General features: G+C 45.0%; 1 protein-coding gene across 1 annotated transcript in view; it reads left to right on the top strand.

Annotated features, from left to right (window-relative positions):
• Positions 1-20,894, top strand: part of CERS3 (ceramide synthase 3) — a 160,713-nt gene that overhangs the window by 64,796 nt on the left and 75,023 nt on the right. Inside the window, exon 2 of the mRNA XM_082253062.1 lies at positions 17,135-17,252. Within this exon, the coding sequence (XP_082109188.1) occupies positions 17,135-17,252 (118 nt within the window). The remainder of the gene's footprint in view (positions 1-17,134; positions 17,253-20,894) is intronic.

Genomic DNA, 20,894 nt, shown 5'->3' with positions numbered 1-20,894 from the left:
CGTTTATTTTGAAAAAATAACAATATTTTTAACATTTTTTTATATGAAATTCCCCCCAAAAAAGATGTAAAAACCAATTTTTTTAAAAATTTTTGGCCAATTTGTTTTCTGCTACATATGTTTGGTAAAAAAAAATCGCAATAAGCGTATTTTGATTGGTTTGCGCAAAAGTTATTGCGTTTACTAACAAAGGGAAAGATTTCTGTCATTTTTGGTGTTTTTTTTTTTTAATGCGTAATGGCGGCCATCTGCGATTTTTTTTGCGGGACTGCGACATTGCGGCGGACAGATCGGACCCTTGACTGACATTTTTGACACTTTTGGGGGTACCAGTGACATTACTGCAGTAATCAGTGCTATATATATGCACGGTTACTGTAAAAATGACACTGGCAGGGAAGGGGTTAATTTTATTGGAGAGGGAGGGGTTAATGTATGCCTGGTGCTTACTGACGTGTAGGGGGGGAGGTGACTGTGTGAGTCATGGACAGATCGGATGTCCAGCTATGCTGAACACTCCGATCTGTCACTCCCTGTCACTATGGAGATCCGCCCGCTGTGTTTACACACAGCGGGCGGATCTCCAGACTCAATCCCCGACGATCGGGTAAGAGCAGCGGCGATCGCCGCTGCTCCTCCCCTGGCCCGACTCCCGCTGTGAATGAAAACAGCGGGAGCGAGCTTCCGGCGGCGCGCAAGCGCCGCCCAGAAGGGGGAGTGTCCAACGACGTTAATACTACGTCGCTGGACGATAACGAACCACTCTGCCGCAGTAGTATTACTGTGAGCGGTTCTAAAGTGGTTAAAGACCTTTAAAATGTTTTTAAAAGTACATTGACAGTTATAAAACATGCCTAGAGTGTATATAAATTGGGTATTTCTATTTCGCAGATTTTCACTTATTGCGGGTGGGTCTGGAATATAACCCCAGCGATGGAGGGGGGTTTACTGTATGTGGTTTTCGTTTGGTACAGTCCATTCAATCCAAAATCAAGCAAACTCTTTTGAACAACAAACCAAGGTTCTTAGAATGTTATAGAATGTTATGATATGGATACCGGCTGTTATAGAATGTTATAGAATGTTATGATATGGATACCGGCTGTCTGAAAATTGACTTTCGGTCAGTGTGTACAGCACAGCGGGGGAGATCACCGCCCTAACATAGTTTGTGTTGGTACAGCAAGCTTTTTTTTCTTTCTTTTTTTTTTTTTTTTGTTTAACCCTCTGGATTGAACTTAAAAAAAAAAAAAAAAAAAAACTTGCGGTGTTGTACCGTGCGTTAGAATTTTGGTTTGGAATTTTGTGCATCTATGGGCAGCTTTAGGCTGCATGTTTAGGGGAAAGAAACAATTTGAAGCAGTTGATAGAACAAATACACAGATATGTGTGACCTGAGGCTATAGGAATGTTAATATCCTCTGGGAACCTCTCCCTGGAGTACTTATCAGGGTCTTATCAGGGTGAAGTGGACTGGTTTAGAAGAATAGTCCAAACAGTTTCTTATGAATTCTTTGACGTTTTTAACCACTTGAAGACCAGGCGTTTTCTGGCATTTTTTGCTAGAAAATCACTTACAACCCCCAAACATTACACTTTTTTTTTTTTTTAAGCAGAGACCCTAGGGCAGTGATGGCGAACCTTGGCACCCCAGATGTTTTAGAACTACATTTCCCATGATGCTCATGTACTCTGCAGTGTAGTTGAGCATCATTGGAAATGTAGTTCTAAAACATCTGGGGTGCCAAGGTTTGCCATCACTGCCCTAGGGAATAAAATGGCGACCGTTGCAATTTTTTATGTCAGACGGTATTTGTGCAGCGGTTTTGCAAACACAATGTTTTAGGAAAAAAATTCCCCAATTTTATTGTGAAATGGGAAAAGATGATGTTATACCGAGCAAATAGATACCGAACATGTCACGCATTAACATTGCACACGCTCGTGGAATGGCGACAAACTACGTTGCTTAAAAATCTCCATAGGCGGCACTTTACACGCCTTTATAGGTTACCGGTTTAGAGTTACAGCGCTAAAATTATTGCTCCCACTCTAAGGGCCCTTTCACACGGGTATGTGAAAGGGCCCTTCATATTTTTTTGCGGATGATATGTGGACATAATGTAAGTCATTGGCATTGCGGATGTCAGCAGATGACCATCCGCTGACATCTGATTTTCATCCTTTCAGTTCTGTTCCGTTTTTTGGAACGGAGCAGAACCCTATTTTTCCTCCGTTCAAAAAACGGAAAGGATGCCAAATCGGATGTCAGCGGTGTCATCCGCTGACATCCGCAATCCCATAGACATACATTATGTCCGTATATCATCCGCAAACGGATGGGATGATATGCGGGCACACGGAGCGGATGACACAAGTGTCATCCGCTCCGTGAAAAAAGTGCCGGAGTGGATCGCAATGCGGTCCACTCTGTGTGAAAGAGCCCTAACATTTGCAGCAATACCTCGCATGTGGTGCAACTGCCGTTTACATATGCAAGCGCGAATTACGTATGTGTTCACTTCTGCGCGCGAGCACGGAGGGATGGGGGCGTTCTACATTTTTTCTTATTTTACTTTTTATTTTTTCACTGTTCCTTTTAATTTTATTTTTTTTTGCATTTCTTTTTTTTTTTTTTGCATTTTCTTTCATTTTCTTATTACTATTACAAGGAATGTAAATATCCCCTGTAATAGAAAGAAGGATGACTGGTCCTCTGTATGAAGAAATCTGGGGTCAAAACGACCTCAAATCTCTTTACCTTTTAAAAGTAAAAGATCAAAAAACAAAAAAGAAAGTTTTTGATCTTTTGCTTAAAAAAAAACAAAAAAAAACTTGTTTACTTCCACCCTGCACTGGAAGTGATGTCATGACGTCGCTCAGGTGCTCCAAGGCCATAGAGGGGATCAAAGCAGATCTACTCTTTGATCGGATCTACTCTTTGACCGCCTGTGTGGCTAGCTGGCAGCACCGTCCGATCTCGGGCAAACAGGCGGAAACAGTAAGGCCCCTTTTTACACGGGCTTTCCGATTAGGTCTGCCTGTCAGTTTTTCCCTATGGAGCAGCAGATGTCAGCAGTGACATGTCCCCTGACACCCGCTGCTATATGATCCGATCCTGTCCATGAAATCCAGATGCATGGTAACCCTATTTTCCATCCGTCTGGAGGACCGGATCGGATGAAAACGGACAGGCGGTCAGTTTTCATCCAATCTCCCATAGAGGAGGGCGGGGATCTGACAGCTCCGTCTCTGAAAAGTTAGCGGAGACGGACCTGTCATCCGCCTTTTCAGCAGGGATCGGCGGATCGATCCTCACTGAGCAAAACTGAGTCTGCCGGGTGGAAGGCCCGTGTGAAAGGACCCTTATTCCGAGGAACAGCAGGGGGGGGGGGTGTACCCTCCCATCGCCATAATCCTGGTAACCCACTTGCAAACTGCAACGTATATAGAGGAGTGCAGGAACGAGAGATTTGTGTTGGGGAATGGATAAAGTATCTGCTATATTTAAAGTAGAAGGAAAGCCTTATACATTTAAAATCCAACTCTGAGAATGACAATGAATGAATGAATGAATACCCTTGTGATGGCCTCCCCCCTCCCTACCGTTTTGCAAGGGGTATATGCTTGTTAACCTCTTGCCCTCCGGAAAGTTTACGCCCCCCCTAATGACCAGGCCATTTTTTGTGATACGGCACTGCGTTACTTTAACTGACAATTGCGCGGTCGTGTGACGATGTACTCAAATAAAATGGAGGTCCTTTTTTTCCCACCAATAGGTTTCTTTTGGTGGTATTTGATCACTTCTGCGATTGTTTGCGCTATATTTGTGAATGAGAAAACTACAATTCCCATCTTCCACCGCGGCAGACTGCTTGTAGTTTTCAATGAACTGTGAGGGGAACTGATTAGAGCCCTCTTAGTTCATTCACAACCCCAGCAGCTTTCAAACTGACAGCCCCCATAGAGGTACAGGCAGAAAGCTGTAGGGCTTGTCTGCAAGAACATGACATTAAAGAAGGAGTACAGCCAAAACTCGTATGGCTGTACTTCTCCTGTGGTTCACAGGAGTGCAATTCGTACTGACCCATTTTCAACCAACAGCGGGTTGAAGTCACAGAGCTGATCCAGGCTGGGGAAAGATTACAACAATCTGGTTGGGAGCCTGGACTCATACCTGGCTCAGCCTCTCAGCGAGCCGCTGAGAGCCTGAGCCAGCCACTCCCGCCCCCTCCACAGCCCAGCGCTCCAGTGAGCACTGGAGGGGCAAAGCAGAGAGGGATGACAGACAGACATAGCTCTCTGCTCAGAGCGGCGGGGAGAACTGAGCGATTGGCAATGTTTGAATGCTCAGTTCTCAGCCTTAGAGACGGCAGAGGACAGACGCAGCGTTGCATTGTTGCTGCATCCACCTAGGTGAGTATGATTTAAAAAAAGAAAAAGCTTTCTTTTATAATCAGTGTATCACAAAGGTGAACTTAGCTTTGATAGAGTTCTAGCCTGTAAAAAATATATATAAAAAAATATAAAAATTATATATTAAAAAAATAAATAAATAAAAGTCAGCAGCTACAAATTCTGTAGCTGCTGACTTTTAATATAAGGACACTTACCTGTCCAGAGATACTGCGATGTCGGCACCCCAATCCGATCTGGCTTCGGGTGCAGGTGCCTGCATCTTCACTAAGGGAAACCAGAAGTGAAGCCTTGCAGCTTCACAGCCTGTTTCCTACTGCGCATGCGCGAGTTGCGCTTTCTGAATGGTCCCGCTGTCTTCAGGGACCTGTGTGTCTCCCAGAAGGCAGCGGGGGGGGGGGGGGGAGAGAGGCTGGAAATTTCATAGATTGCCATACAACGATTGTGGCAATCTTACCTGGAAGTGGGAGTGAGTAGGTACCCGCTCCCCCCTACTCCCAAAAGGTGCCAAATGTGGCAGAAGAGGGGGAGGAAGCAAACAAGCAGAGTTTCCCGTTTTGTGACACACTAATGCCTCGTTTCCACTGAGCGGTTCGGCACGGTACGCAATTTTTGCCGTTTCCATTGTCAAAAGTTGTGAATGGTACCCTAATCCCGAACCGTACCGTACCACTTTTTTGGTACCCTTTCGTTGGGGTACCAAGCACATTAATACCGTACCAACAGGGTGGAGCAATGCTGTTGAGGTACTGTTGGCGGTGAAAACGCAAGCCTGATCAAGGTGTACCGTACCGTACAGTACTGAACTGTACCGTATCGCTTAGTGGAAGCGAGGCATAAGATTAATGATTGGAGAGTCTTTGCAAATCTACCGAATCTGAAAACGAGTGATTTTGAAAAGTATAGGGATGTGGGTTATGGAAAAACGGTCTTAAACATTTTTTTTTCTTTAATTAAAGCCTCTTGGTGGGCCAAATTAAAGGGTGCGCTGAGGTCTGTGATCATGCAGTTCTTTTCTAGTACATAAAACTGCCGAGAGGTATGTGGAAGCGAATCGTGAACTCTTAATTGCTTGATTTTGGTGCCAAGCCATGTCACAAAGAAATGTTCACTCCCAGGGTGGCTTTTATACGCCTCAGGCTTTATGTTGGGCCAGAAAAGGGAAAAACACAGAGCTCTAGTAAAACGATAAGGAATTTCTGATCCAATGGTGTCACAAAGCAGTCTGTGCATCAGGGAAATCTATAGGTAAATCTTAATGAGCTCTGCGTCTGAAATCGCTGATTGCCTGGATGTTATGCAATAAATTATCCAACGTCCTTGTTACTTAATCTTTCACCCAGATATGAAGTATACAGATATGGAGTCCTGTCGTCTTTGGCTTCATACTTGTGCCAGGTCTGTGGGTCACAATTGAATCTAGATACAGCCAGGCAACTGGCATTTGCAGAAGAAGGTTCAGCAATGTAAGATCACATTATTATTATTAAGGATTTCTATAGCGCCAGCAATTTACACAGCGCTTTACAATAATAGAGGGAGACAGTACATATACAATACAATAAAATACAAGAGGATTTAGAGGGCCCTGCTCAGAAGAGCTTACAATCTAATGGACATATTTCTCTCCTGCATGTTTTCTTAACCTCCCTGGTGGTCTGATTGTCAGGATTTCTGTGCTAAAAGCGGTACATTGTTTTGCATGGAAATCTGTTGTTTTATATTTTAAAACTCGCCGTCCTCCCCCGCCTTCCTCCCGCCATCCTCCCACTGTGTGCTCAGCCGATGCCGGCACCTGTCTTCCGGTGCCCTTCCCTGCGAGCGTTGCGACGCAGGGGGGGTGGAATTCGCCGGCAAATTCAAAAATGTAAATACACCAAATTCGATGATACAAAGCTGCGATCCTAACGGATTACACTGTATCATGCCATTTCACCACAGGATTTCACCTGGTGACTTTTCCAGTGCCCTGCCTGTGCTTTGTGCCTGGAAAATAGAGAACGACCATGGCGTCCAAAAAGCGTTCTTTTTGCGCAAAAGCGCTTTTAGACTAACTGGAAAACAAGGACAGCGAAACGGAGTTACTTGAAGAACTGAGCGATAGCGATTGGTGGGAAAATTCGTCATCAGGTACGGAAAGTGACGACAGCGACGATTCTGATGTCTCTTTCTGGCACATCGCTCCGTTGAAAATTCTGAAGAATCATTTGATATAATTCCCAAATTCCACAAGCGATGTGCCAGAAAGAAACATCAGAATCATCGCTGTCGTCGCTTTCCGTACCTGATGACCAATTTTCCCACAAATCGCTATCGCTCAGTTCAAGTAACTCCGTTTCGCTGTCGCTGTTTTCCAGTTAGTCTAAAAGCGCTTTTGTGCAAAAAGAACGCTTTTTGGACGCCATGGTCGTTCTCTATTTTCCAGGCACAAAGAACTGGAAAAGCACAGGCAGGGCACTGGAAAAGTCGCCAGGTGAAATCCTGTGGTGAAATGGCATGATACAGTGTAATCCGTTAGGATCACAGCTTTCTATCGTGTCATTTGTGTATTTACATTTTTGAATTTGTCGCCGGTTCCACCCCCCTGCACCGCAACGCTCGCAGGGAAGGGAACCGGAAGACAGGTGTCGGCATCTGCTGAGCACACAGCGGGGAGAGAGTGTGAGGACGGCGGGGGAGGACGGCGGGGGATCTCAGGCAAGGTGAGTATCATTCTGGGGTAATCCCAAGTGTGGCTCTGGGTTACCGTTTTTGGTACTGAAAATTAACCCTGAGCCACACCCGGGAATACCGCTAAGGAGGTTAAGCTACTTTGAACCTAGAAAACAAAATAACATTTTTAATGTGCATGTGATCAACTTAGTGCAAGTAATCTGAAGGCCTCATGCACATGGGACGTTTTGCAAAAACAAGAAGCCTTTCCTCCTGGCAGCAGCATTTTGGTAGAAAAAAATGCCTGCAATCCTGTAAAAGTGTCTAACACTGCCTTATACCTGCCAGAGCCAGGGATAAGGCAGGCTTTGCACTTTATCCCTGCACCCCCAGACTAAATGAGCCATGTAATGCTTGATATTATCTTATTCCCCGTGTTCAGCTTTAAAGCAGAATTCCAGGCTAAACCTAACTAGTCTTAAAAGAGCTCCCCCCCCCTTCCCAACACCTATTCTGACTAACCTGTTTAACCACTTAAGCCCCGGAAGATTTTACCCCCTTCCTGACCAGGGCCTATTTTGCGATTCGGCACTGCGTGACTTTAACGGACAATTGCGCGGTCGTGCGACGCTGTACCTAAACGAATTTGACGTCCTTTTTTTCCCACAAACAGAGCTTTCTTTTGGTGGTATTTGATCACCTGTGCGATTTTTTGATCATGCGCTATAAACAAAAAAAGAGCGTCAATTTTGCAAAAATAACAATATTTTTCACATTTTTTTTTTATATGAAATTCCCCCCCAAAAAATGTAAAAATCAAATTTTTTTAACATTTTCGGCCAATTTGTTTTATGCTACATATGTTTGGTAAAAAAAATCGCAAAAAGCGTATTTTGATTGGTTTGCGCAAAAGTTATTACGTTTACTAACCAAGGGAAAGATTTTTGTCATTTTTGTTGTTTTTTTTTAACGCGTAATGGCGGCGATCTGCGATTTTTTTTGCGGTACTGCGACATTGCGGTGGACAGATCGGACCCTTGACTGACATTTGACACTTTTGGGGTTACCAGTGACATTACTACAGTAATCAGTGCTATATATATGCACTGTTACTGTAAAATTACACTGGCAGTGAAGGGGTTAACTTTTTTTGAGAGGGAGGGGTTATGTGTGTCCCTAGGGGCGTGATTCTAACTGTGATTGGCTGTGGCTTGAGCGTGTAGGAACAATGATCAACGGTGCTACATAGTAGAACCGTATGATCACCATTCCTACACAGGGGAGAATGACAGGCGGCTTTCTCCCTCTCCACCCGACGATCGCCGAGTGACCGGCGGACATCGGGTCTGCCGTGCACACGCGAGCGAGGGGGGGTCCGTGAGCGAGCGGGAGCACGCTCGTTCCCTAGACCCTCACAGGCTAGCGACGTAGTCCTACGTCGCTTTGCCTGTGAGGGGCTGACCGCCGCTGTAAATAGTCGTGCGGCGGTCGGCAAGTGGTTAAAGCAGAATTCCAGGCTAAACCTAACTAGTCTTAAAAGAGCTCTCCCCCCCCCCCCCTCCCAACACCTATTCTGACTAACCTGTTTAAGAAAGGAGTATACTTCCCTATTTTCAGCCACCTCCTGCATGTGACACGGCTCCCCTGTATCACAGTGGCAGCTGCATGGGAGGGGAGGGAGCACTGACAATGGATGGGCCATAGGAGCCTATAGGTGACATCACCGCACCTGGCTTTACTATCCCTTGTTAAGCACTTTCTCCTCCCCCCTGCAAGCACTGCTGGCTGATATGGGAGATTACGTGACTGGCAGTCTGAAGATAACACTATATTGTCAAAAGTATTGGGACGCCTGCCTTTACACGCACATGAACTTTAATGGCATCCCAGTCTTAGTCTGTAGGGTTCAATATTGAGTTGGCCCACCCTTTGCAGCTATAACAGCTTCAACTCTTCTGGGAAGGCTGTCCACAAGGTTTAGGAGTGTGTCTATGGGAATGTTTGACCATTCTTCCAGAAGTGCATTTGTGAGGTCAGGCACTGATGTTGAAGAGAAGGCCTGGCTCGCAGTCTCTGCTCTAATTCATCCCAAAGGTGTTCTATCGGGTTGAGGTGCAGGCCAGTCAAGTTCCTCCACCTCAAACTCGCTCATCCATGTCTTTATGGACCTTGCTTTGTGCACTGGTGTGCAGTCATGTTGGCACAGGAAGGGGCCATCCCCAAACTGTTCCCACAAAGTTGGGAGCATGAAATTGTCCAAAACTTCGAAGTATGTTGACGCCTTAGGATTTTCCTTCACTGGAGCTAAGGGGCAAAGCCCAACCCCTGAAAAACAACCCCACACCATAATCCCCCTCTACTAAATGATTTGGACCAGTGCACAAAAAAACAAATAAAGACATGGATGAGCCAGTTTGGGTTGGAGGAACTTCGAGCCAGGCCTTCTCGTGTCCAAAATCCGTGCCTGACCTCACAAATGCACTTCTGGAAGAATGGTGAAACATTCCCATAGACACACTCCTAAACCTTGTGGACAGCCTTCCCAGAAGAGTTGAAGCTGTTATAGCTGCAAAGGGTGGGCCAACTCAATATTAAACCCTACAGACTAAGACTGGGATGCCATTAAAGTTCATGTGCGTGTAAAGACAGGCGTCCCAATACTTTTGACAATATAGTTTATATAAAACTTCACAAATGCACTTCCTAAAAAAATAATATATTTAGAACAATCAAACTTTTTTCTGTCTTACATACTTTTCTGCAAAAATGAGTTCCTATTACATTTCAGTGAAGAGGAGTCAGCTGATCCCTAGCATGCCTTGCCGGATAATGAGTGGATGGGGTCAGCCAGGGAACAGGCGATGCATGTTGGGACTTGTGGTATCACAGCAGCTCGTTCCTTATCACCATAATTAACGATTATCCAACCTTTTGTAGTGCTGTTCAGCAAAAGTGAACAAATAATTTATTTGGGATTTTTAAATGCCATTTTCAGCTTGTGGGGCTCAGATACTGTTAACCCCTTCAGCTCCGGAAGGTTTTACCCCCTTAATGACCAGGCCATTTTTTGCGATTCGGCACTGCGTTGCTTTAACTGCTAATTGCGCCGTTGTGCGACGCTGTACCCAAATACAATTGATGTCCTTTTTTTCCCCACAAATAGAGCTTTCTTTTGGTGGTATTTGATCACCACAATGTTTTTTTCTTTCTGCTATAAAACATTCCCAGTAAAAAAAAAAAATAAATAAATAAAATTTTTTTATCAGTTTAGGCCAATTTGTATTCTGCTACATATTTTTGGTTAAAAAAACTCAAAAAAGCGTATATTAGTTGGTTTGCACAAAAGTTCTAGCATTTACAAACTACGGGATAGATTTATGAACTTTTTATTATTTTTTTATTTTTTTTATTAGTAATGGCGGCGATCAGCAATGTTTATAGGGACTGCGACATTCCGGCGGACAGATCGGACCCCTAACTGACATTTTTGACACTTTTTGGGGACCAGTGACATTAATACAGTGATCAGTGCTAAATAATATGCACCGTGACTGTATAAATGAAACTGGCAGGGAAGGGGTTTACACTGGGGGTGATCAAGGGGTTAAATGTGTTCCCTTTTGTGCCTACTAACTGTGTGGGGGGGTGGGGAGAGATCGGTGATTCAGATTAGCTGAATCACATGATCTTTCCCTGCCTCTCTGACAGGAAAGCCGCCTGCTTTGTTTACGTCATTCTAGCCGAAGATCGCGGGAGGCCGGCGGCGATTGCGCCCGCTCCACCGCGGTCTGCCTCCCGCTGTGCCTAATCAGACTTGTCTAGATCTATGTGATTATGCGCAGCCGAACCGTCCTGCCGCAGTAAATCTGCGTGGCGTGGTCGGCAAGTGGTTAACCTTGATCCTTGTTTGATCCTTTTTTCTCCGATTCTCCCCTTATTCTAATGTCCCCAATCCATGTCCTGATAGAACAGCGCCTTGGGGGCACTCTGCATATGCTTACTTTGATGTGTATTGCTTGAAAGTGGTTTTTTTTTTTTTTGGGAGGGTGCATGTGATCAGCACAGGGCCAATCAGTACTGTCCAGGCAGAGGGTCAGGGGTCATTCAGCCTCATAGGACAGTCAGAGTAGAGTGAAAACTCCTCCTACAAGCTTTAACCAGACACTGATAGAAGTCACAAGACTGCTATATACTGGTGATGAGAAAAGATATTTAGCAGTTTATATTTACTAAAATAATTGCAATTCCATTTTCTGTGTACTGTGGGAGATCAGATATAGTGAATGCAGGCTCCTGGGGAGATCAGATATAGTGACTGCAGGCTTCTGGGGAGATCAGATATAGTGACTGCAGGCTCCTGGGGAGATCAGATATAGTGACTGCAGGCTCCTGGGGAGATCAGATATAGTGAATGCAGGCTCCTGGGGAGATCAGATATAGTGACTGCAGGATCCTGGGGAGATCAGATATTGTGACTGCAGGCTCCTGGGGAGATCAGATATAGTGAATGCAGGATCCGGGGGAGATCAGATACAGTGACTGCAGGCTCCTGGGGAGATCAGATATAGTGAATGCAGGATCCGGGGGAGATCAGATATAGTGACTGCAGGCTCCTGGGGAGATCAGATATTGTGACTGCAGGATCCTGGGGAGATCAGATATAGTGACTGCAGGATCCGGGGGAGATCAGATATAGTGACTGCAGGATCCGGGGGAGATCAGATATAGTGACTGCAGGCTCCTGGGGAGATCAGATATAGTGAATGCTGAGTCCTGGGGAGATCAGATATAGTGAATGCAGGCTCCTGGGGAGATCAGATATAGTGACTGCAGGCTCCTGGGGAGAACAGATATAGTGACTGCAGGCTCCTGGGGAGAACAGATATAGTGACTGCAGGCTCCTGGGGAGAACAGATATAGTGACTGCAGGCTCCTGGGGAGATCAGATATAGTGATTGCAGGATCCGGGGGAGATCAGATACAGTGACTGCAGGCTCCTGGGGAGATCAGATATAGTGAATGCAGGCTCCTGGGGAGATCAGATATAGTGGATGCAGGCTCCTGGGGAGATCAGATATAGTGAATGCAGGATCCGGGGGAGATCAGATATAGTGACTGCAGGCTCCTGGGGAGATCAGATATAGTGACTGCAGGCTCCTGGGGAGATCAGATATAGTGAATGCAGGCTCCTGGGGAGATCAGATACAGTGACTGCAGGCTCCTGGGGAGATCAGATATAGTGACTGCAGGCTCCTGGGGAGATCAGATATAGTGGATGCAGGCTCCTGGGGAGATCAGATATAGTGACTGCAGGCTCCTGGGGAGAACAGATATAGTGACTGCAGGCTCCTGGGGAGATCAGATATAGTGATTGCAGGATCCGGGGGAGATCAGATACAGTGACTGCAGGCTCCTGGGGAGATCAGATATAGTGACTGCAGGCTCCTGGGGAGATCAGATATAGTGGATGCAGGCTCCTGGGGAGATCAGATATAGTGAATGCAGGATCCGGGGGAGATCAGATATAGTGAATGCAGGATCCGGGGGAGATCAGATACAGTGACTGCAGGCTCCTGGGGAGATCAGATATAGTGAATGCAGGATCCGGGGGAGATCAGATATAGTGACTGCAGGCTCCTGGGGAGATCAGATATTGTGACTGCAGGATCCTGGGGAGATCCGATATAGTGACTGCAGGATCCGGGGGAGATCAGATATAGTGACTGCAGGATCCGGGGGAGATCAGATATAGTGACTGCAGGCTCCTGGGGAGATCAGATATAGTGAATGCTGAGTCCTGGGGAGATCAGATATAGTGAATGCAGGCTCCTGGGGAGATCAGATATAGTGACTGCAGGCTCCTGGGGAGAACAGATATAGTGACTGCAGGCTCCTGGGGAGATCAGATATAGTGATTGCAGGATCCGGGGGAGATCAGATACAGTGACTGCAGGCTCCTGGGGAGATCAGATATAGTGAATGCAGGCTCCTGGGGAGATCAGATATAGTGGATGCAGGCTCCTGGGGAGATCAGATATAGTGACTGCAGGCTCCTGGGGAGATCAGATATAGTGACTGCAGGCTCCTGGGGAGATCAGATATAGTGACTGCAGGCTCCTGGGGAGATCAGATATAGTGAATGCAGGCTCCTGGGGAGATCAGATATAGTGACTGCAGGCTCCTGGGGAGATCAGATATAGTGAATGCAGGCTACTGGGGAGACCAGATATAGTCACTGCAGGCTCCTGGGGAGATCAGATATAGTGACTTCAGGATCCTGGGTTTAGTAACACTTTCAGTTCTCCTGGAGAAGCAAAGTTTGTAAAATGCATTGAGACTATATCTCCCACCCCCCCCCCCCCCCTCACCACTACAACCTTGCAAAAAACACACTCCTGTATAAGGAAAAGGAGTGTTTATGTGGGATTGGAAGGAGATTGTAATTCTGTGAATCATTCCATTGAAACGCAAGCATCCCAGTTAACACTGTCATATGCAAATCGCTGGGGGTGTCGATACAAAGTTAATGACACCCCCAAATTAGTTTGCATATCGCAGTGCGAACTGTCAATTCTGACAGGAATCGGATCGTATGAGTGTGAACACCCATGTGATCCGATTCTGATGTGGACCAAAAAAAGGGTCCTGCACTACTTTGGTCCAAATGCAATGCAAATTCAGCCATCGCACAGACATTGCAGGGGATTTGCATAGCAGTGCGGTGCGAATCACATGCGATGTCTGACATCGCTATACTGTGAACCGGCACTTAAAGTGGCTGTAGAGTTTAGTTTTTTTTTTTTTTTAAATAACAAAGAGGTTCAAACAAACCTTCCAATGCACAGAGCCGCCCTGAACCTCCTTCTCTCAGGTCCTCCACTGGCGCTTTTGGATCCTCTCCTCTGGCACTTTCTATAGGGGCACTCGTGCGGGCTTGCTCCCGAGCTTCCTTGTCTGCATCTATTGACCGGGACAGCAGGACTCGGCCCCATCCTCCTGACACTTGCCACTGGCTTTGGTTTGCTGCAGCTGGAGCCAATGGCTTCAAGAGACCAGAAAGTGAGGGGAGACCAGAGCTACAGATGGGCAGAGCGCTGGATCCAATTAAGGCTCCTTTCACACATACGGTCCGTTTGTCCGTTTTTCATCCATCTGTTGACGGATGAAAAACGGACATCAATGCATCTCTATGTGACAACAGATGATCATCCGTTTTCATCCGCTGTCCATATTTTGGAACGGATGAATGCCCTATTTTTCATCCGTCAAAAAAACGGATCGAACGAAAAACGGATGTAAACGGACAAACGGTTTGTTTTGCGTCCGTTTTTGCATTAGTAGTGGATGTAAAAAAAGCGGATGAAAAAACGGACCGCATGTGTGAAAGGGGCCTAAGGCTCAGGTAGCAAATAAAAGGTGGAGGGGGTAAGGGGTGGGGATGCTGATGCCTAAACAATATTTACCTTAATGCAAGGAACACATTAACCACTTAAGCCCCGGAAGATTTTACCCCCTTCCTGACCAGGGGGTATTTTGCGATTCGGCACTGCGTGACTTTAACGGACCATTGCGCGGTTGTGCGATGCTGTACCTAAACAAATTTAGCGTCCTTTTTTTTCCCCACAAACAGAGCTTTCTTTTGGTGGTATTTGATCACCTGTGCGATTTTTTGATCACGCGCTATAAACAAAAAAAGATCGACAATTTTGCAAAAATAACAATATTTTTCACATTTTTTTATATGAAATTCCCCCCCCAAAAAATTTAAAATTTTTAACATTTTCGGCCAATTTGTTTTCTGCTACCTATGTTTGGTAAAAAAAATCGCAAAAAGCGTATTTTGATTGGTTTGCGCAAAAGTTATTGCGTTTACTAACAAAGGGAAAGATTTCTGTAATGTTTGTTGTTTTTTAACGCGTAATGGCGGCGATCTGCGTTTTTTTTTTTTTTTTTGCGGTACTGCGACATTGCGGCAGACAGATCGGAGCCTTGACTGACATTTTTGACACTTTTGGGGTTACCAGTGACATTACTGCAGTAATCAGTGCTTTTTCTACAGTAATCAATACATATGCACTGTTACTGTAAAAATACACTGGTAGTGAAGGGGTTAACTTTATTTGAGAGGGAGGGGCTGTGTGTGTCCCTAGGGGCGTGATTCTAACTGTGATTGGCTGTGGCTTGAGGTGTAGGAACAGTGATCAACGGTCCTACATAGTAGAACCGTGTGATCATCGTTTCTACACCGGGGAGAATGACAGGCGGCTTGTTTACACTAGCCGCCTGACTTTCTCCCTCTCCCCCGACGATCGCCGAGTGATCGGCAGACATAGGGTCCGCCGGTCACACGCGCGGGGGGGGGGGTCCGTGACCAAGCGGGAGCGTGCCTCCGGCGGCGCGCGCTCGCTCCCCAGAGCCTCACAGGCTAGCGACGTAGACCTACGTCGCTCTGCCTGTGAGGGGCTGACTGCCGCAGTAAGTATACTGTGAGCAGTCGGCAAGTGGTTAAGGTAAAAATGTTAAGGATTTAGAACCACTTTAATTCATTTTTTTTAATTTATTTTTTTAACACTTTTTATTACCGAATGTGCATTACAGTAACACATGTCTCCATGCTTTATTTTGTGGAGAAACCACTTTAAAAAACACCCCCCCTAGCATTTCAAGCAGTGACCATCTTGAGTAAGGTCAGATGATTCATGTAGCATTTACTCCCTGCAATCCATTTGCCCTTAGATCAGGCATGCAGACAGGAGGATGTGCTTAGCTGAGAAAACCCCTCCTCCTATGAAGACTCCTGGGATGTATGACCTTATATTGTCCTAGGCCAGAAACCAGGAAGCAACTGAAGAAATGTAAAAATGAAAACAAGTAAATATAATACCCTTTTCTATCTTAATTACTAATTCTAGAAGCCTAAGGATTAACCACTTGCCGACTGCCGTCAGTATATTTACTGCGGCAGTCAGCCGCTCCTGGGCAAACCGACGTAGGGCTACGTCGCTTGCCCAGGAGCCTGTAGGGGGCGAGCGTGCGCCACCGGAGACGCGCTCCCGCCCCCGCTTGTTCACGGGCATCCCAGCGTGTGTGACCGGCGGCTCCGATGTCCGCCGGCCACTCGCGATCCCGTTCAAGAGAGGGAGGAAGGCAGACGGCTGATGTAAACAAAGCCGCTTGTCATTTTCCCTGATGTAACTGCAGAGACTATACGATCCTGCTATGTAGGATCGTATGTCTCTGTGGTTACATCACAAGCCACGCCCCCCACAGTTAGAAACACGCCCCTAGGGATACAGTTAACCCCTTGATCGCCAATAAAGTTAACCCCTTCCCTGCCAGTGTCATTTTTACAGTAACAGCATATTTATAACACTGATTACTGTAGTAATGTCACTGGTACCCCCAAAAGTGTAAAAAATGTCAGTCAGGGGTCTGATCTGTCCGCTGCAATGTCCCAGTCCCGCAAAAAAAAAATCGCAGATCGCCGCCATTACTAGTTAAAAAAAAAACAATAAAAATGACATAAATCTTTTCCGTAGTTAGTAAACGCAATAACTTTTGCGCAAACCAATCAAAATACACTAACTGCGATTTTTTTTTTTTTTTTATCAAAAATATGTAGCAGTAAACAAATTGGCCTAAAATGTTAACAAATTTAGATTTTTAAATTTTTGGGGTGGGAATTTCATATAAAAAAATGTGAAAAATATTGTTATTTTTTTTAAAATCGTCGCTTTTTTTTGTTTATAGCGCAAAAAATAAAAATCACACAGGTGATCAAATACCACCAAAAGAAAGCTCTGTTTGTGGGGAAAAAATGACGTCAATTTCGTTTGGGTACAGTGTTGCACGACCGCGCAATTGTCCGTTAAATCACGCAGTGCCGAATCGCAAAATAGGGCCTGGTCTTTGAGCAGCCAAATCCTCCGGGGCTAATGTGGTTAAAAAAAAGTTCATGCTGATTGAGAGATTTTAGTTTCGCTTTAAGTCTTGCCCATTCATGCAGAGTAAATGACATTGTTTGTTTTTTGTCAGCGTCTGATTTTATGGATTTTTATTTTCACAGGGCCATTGCTACACCTGTGGCCAGAGCCATGGGGATAAAGAGCAAAGTCCGAGTAAAAGCGTCATTTAATCCAATCCTGGAAGACTTTTATATCACCGCCTCCAAACACCCAGCTCAAGTAAGTTTAGCTGTGAGCCATGTCTGTTTTTTATGTTGTTGTTGTACACTAAATGCCTCGTGTCAAAATGAGCTGACCTTTGTTTCTTACTGGTAAAGGTAAATAGAAGCCCTCATGCACACGGGACGTTTTTACAGCCGCTGTTTTTGGCATCAGATGTTTTTTTTCTGCAGCCAGTGAACCCCCCAGCATGTTATCCTGTGTGTCCATGCACACATAGGCTGTTATCAGCAGTTTTTCGCAGGGGCGTTTTCTAGCTGGAAAAAACCCCCAGAACTAATGGGTTTTAAGTAGTGATCGACCGATATCGTTTTTTAGTGCCGATACGATATATTGTTCATCCGATATTGGTATCGGCCGATATTGGCCAAAATTTTTGGACATTTAACCACTTAAGCCCTGGAAGATTTTACCCCCTTCCTGACCTATTTTGCAATTCGGCACTGCGTGACTTTAACGGACAATTGCGCGGTCGTGCGACGCTGTACCTAAACTAATTTGAAGTCCTTTTTTTCCCCACAAACAGAGCTTTCTTTTGGTGGTATTTGATCACCTGTGCGATTTTTTGATCATGCGCTATAAACAAAAAAAGAGCGATAATTTTGCAAAAATAACAATATTTTTCACATTTTTTTTATATGAAATTCCCCAAAAAAATGTAAAAATCTAAATTTTTTAACATTTTAGGCCAATTTGTTTTCTGCTACATATTTTTGATAGAAAAAAAAAAAAATCGCAATGTGTATTTTGATTGGTTTGCGCAAAAGTTATTGCGTTTACTAACTACGAGAAAGATTTATGTCATTTTTATTGTTTTTTTTTTTTTTTAACTAGTAATGGCGGCGATCTGCGGTTTTTATTTTGCGGGACTGCGACATTGCAGCGGACAGATCGGACCCCTGACTGACATTTTTTTCACTTTTGGGGGTACCAGTGACATTACTGCAGTAATCAGTGTTATAAATATGCACTGTTACTGTAAAAATAACACTGGCAGGGAAGGGGTTAACTTTATTGGTGCTCAAAAAAAAAAATGTATGAGTGGGCTTTGGAACTAGACAGGCTTAGAGACATGGAAAACCTGCTGGCGCGAGAAGGGGGCAAAGAGGAACGGTTCTCTGCTGCATGGATGTCTTGGGACGTGTTTCGGTGTTCAGAGGCCTTTCAGTCCTGGATCGAAGCGCCTGTGCTGCCGGGTGATGGGGAACAGTAGTGGGACGTGGGCGGTCCCTCATGATCTTCTCTGTCTTCCTCACCCCCTTGACTTCTCTCTGTTTTCGCTCTCCTGCTTTACCCCACCTCCCCTCTCTCTACCTCTTTGGCTATACCACTGGCACCATACGGCTATCCTTTTTGTGCTCCCTTGTTGTTTTTGGGTGCTTCGCAGCGTAAAACCTGAGTATTTACTAGTGCCTCCCAAACTTTACACCATTTTCTAATGTGACACCAGATGTGGCGGTGTCTCTAACAGTGTTATCCTTTATTTGCTCTCTCCCTTGTTTATGTTGACCCAGGTTACACCAAGCTGCTGTATATCAAGTTGCGATACAATCGTACTCCAATGGACTTGGTAGTTACTGTTTCGTCTCAACACTGATTGATATTGTTTGTACTAAGCACTTACTTGAAATTCATTGTGTGACATGGCTGTGAATTTTTTCTGTTTGCTCCTTGCTCCTTAGCTTTCACCCATATTCTGTAAAACTCCTCTTTCTTAATAAACTCAGATTGAACTAAAAAAAAAAATGTAAAAATCAACATTGTTTAACATTTTCGGCCAATTTGTTTTATGCTACATATGTTTGGTAAAAAAAAATTGCAAAAAGCGTATTTTGATTGGTTTGCGCAAAAGTTATCGCGTTTACTAACAAAGGGAAAGATTTTTGTTGTTTTTTTTTTTTAACGCGCAATGGCGGCGATCTGCAATTTTTTTTTTTTTTTTTGCGGTACTGCGACATTGCGGCGGACAGATCGGACCCTTGACTGACATTTTTGACACTTTGGGGTTACCAGTGACATTTCTACAGTAATCAGTGCTATATATATGCACGGTTACTGTAAAATTACACTGGCAGTGAAGGGGTTAACTTTTTTTTTTAGAGGGAGGGGTTATGTGTGTCCCTAGGGGCGTGATTCTAACTGTCATTGGCTGTGGCTTGAGGTGTATGAACAGTGATCAACGGTTCTACATAGTAGAACCGTATGATCAGCATTCCTACACAGGGGTGAATGACAGGCGGCTTGTTTACATTAGCCGCCTGCCTTTCTCCCTCTCCACCGACGATCGCGAGTGACTGGCGGACGATCGGGTCCGCCGGTCACACGCGCGGGGGGGGGGTCCGTGACTGCGCGGGAGCGCGCCCGCTCCTGAGACCCTCACAGGCTAGCAACGTAGACCTACGTCGCTCTGCCTGTGAGGGGCTGACTGCTGCAGTAAATATACTGTGCGCAGTCAGCAAGTGGTTAAAAAACATTTTTATTTTTTTATTTTTCACAGGTACTATTGTGGAGGGATCTGGGGGGTCTAAAAGACCCCAAACCCCTCCTCTGCATTTAAAAGCATTCAAAACGCCAAGTTTAGCTTTTATGAATGGTCGCATTTTTTTGAATTTGGCGCCGAGAACTTTTTTTGGGGAATGTCATATAGCAGATTGTGAAAAATATAAATTTTTGTTTTTTCAGAATTGTCGCTCTTTTTTTGTTTCTAGCACAAAAAATAAAAATCGCAGAGGTGATCAAATACCACCAAAAGAAAGCTCTATTTGTGGGAAAAAAATACATCAATTTTATTTGGGTTCAGCGTCGCACGACCGCACACGTGTTCGTTAAAGTAACGCAGTGCCGAATCGCAAAAAATGGCTTGGTCATTAAGGGGGCAAAGCCTTCCGGTCCAGAACTGGTTAAGATGGGCATAGTCGCTGTTTGAGAAGTTGCCTCACTTCGACTTCCTTCTTTACCCCTATGTATATGTAGTCAATCTATGAAAATTTAGTTTTAAGCAACCAGGTTGGCATTTTAAACGTGTAGAAAAAAGCCCTGCAAATATACAGCATTTGAACTCTCACCTGCCACCCATTCCTCAGATCTTTGCTCTCTTCAAAAGCTACAGCCTCAGGCAGAATCCTCACATCCCACACAATCTAAGAGAAGGCTGAGAATGGCGATGCGTTTGTATAAAGATATATATAATGTGACAGCTCTGCCAGACTGGGTGACAATCTAATGTCTATAAGCTCCCGCAGACCTTTCTGCTGATTAGGCAGATTAGAGATCAGACAATTTAGGAATACCTTGTCTGCTCCCTGTCATTTTTCCATTATAAGCTGGCATTATGGGTGTTGCCCTCTTGTCTGACGCAGGTGCATTTAGGGAAGTGATGGCTGACATAGGTGCCTGGGGCTGGTCACATTCTACTGTTAGCATCCATTGCAGGAAAGGAGGTTGAAATGCTAGTGATATATTGTAATGGAGAGGAGGATGGAGAACAATGAGACAAAACACCAGAGGAAAAGGGCTGTCAGCATTCATTATTTCACTTAACAAAGAGAAATGTGGAGGATGCCATTGCTGCCTTCTCATTTTGGACAATTCTAGTTGTAAGGCTATCATGTTGACCCTCTGGCTTTAATACTTCACTGACAC

The sequence above is a fragment of the Pelophylax lessonae genome, assembly GCF_965119305.1.
Source record: "Pelophylax lessonae genome assembly, chromosome: 4".
Taxonomy (NCBI): domain Eukaryota; kingdom Metazoa; phylum Chordata; class Amphibia; order Anura; family Ranidae; genus Pelophylax; species Pelophylax lessonae.
Note: the sequence above shows the minus strand (reverse complement) of the source record. Positions and strands in the feature narration are given on the sequence as shown.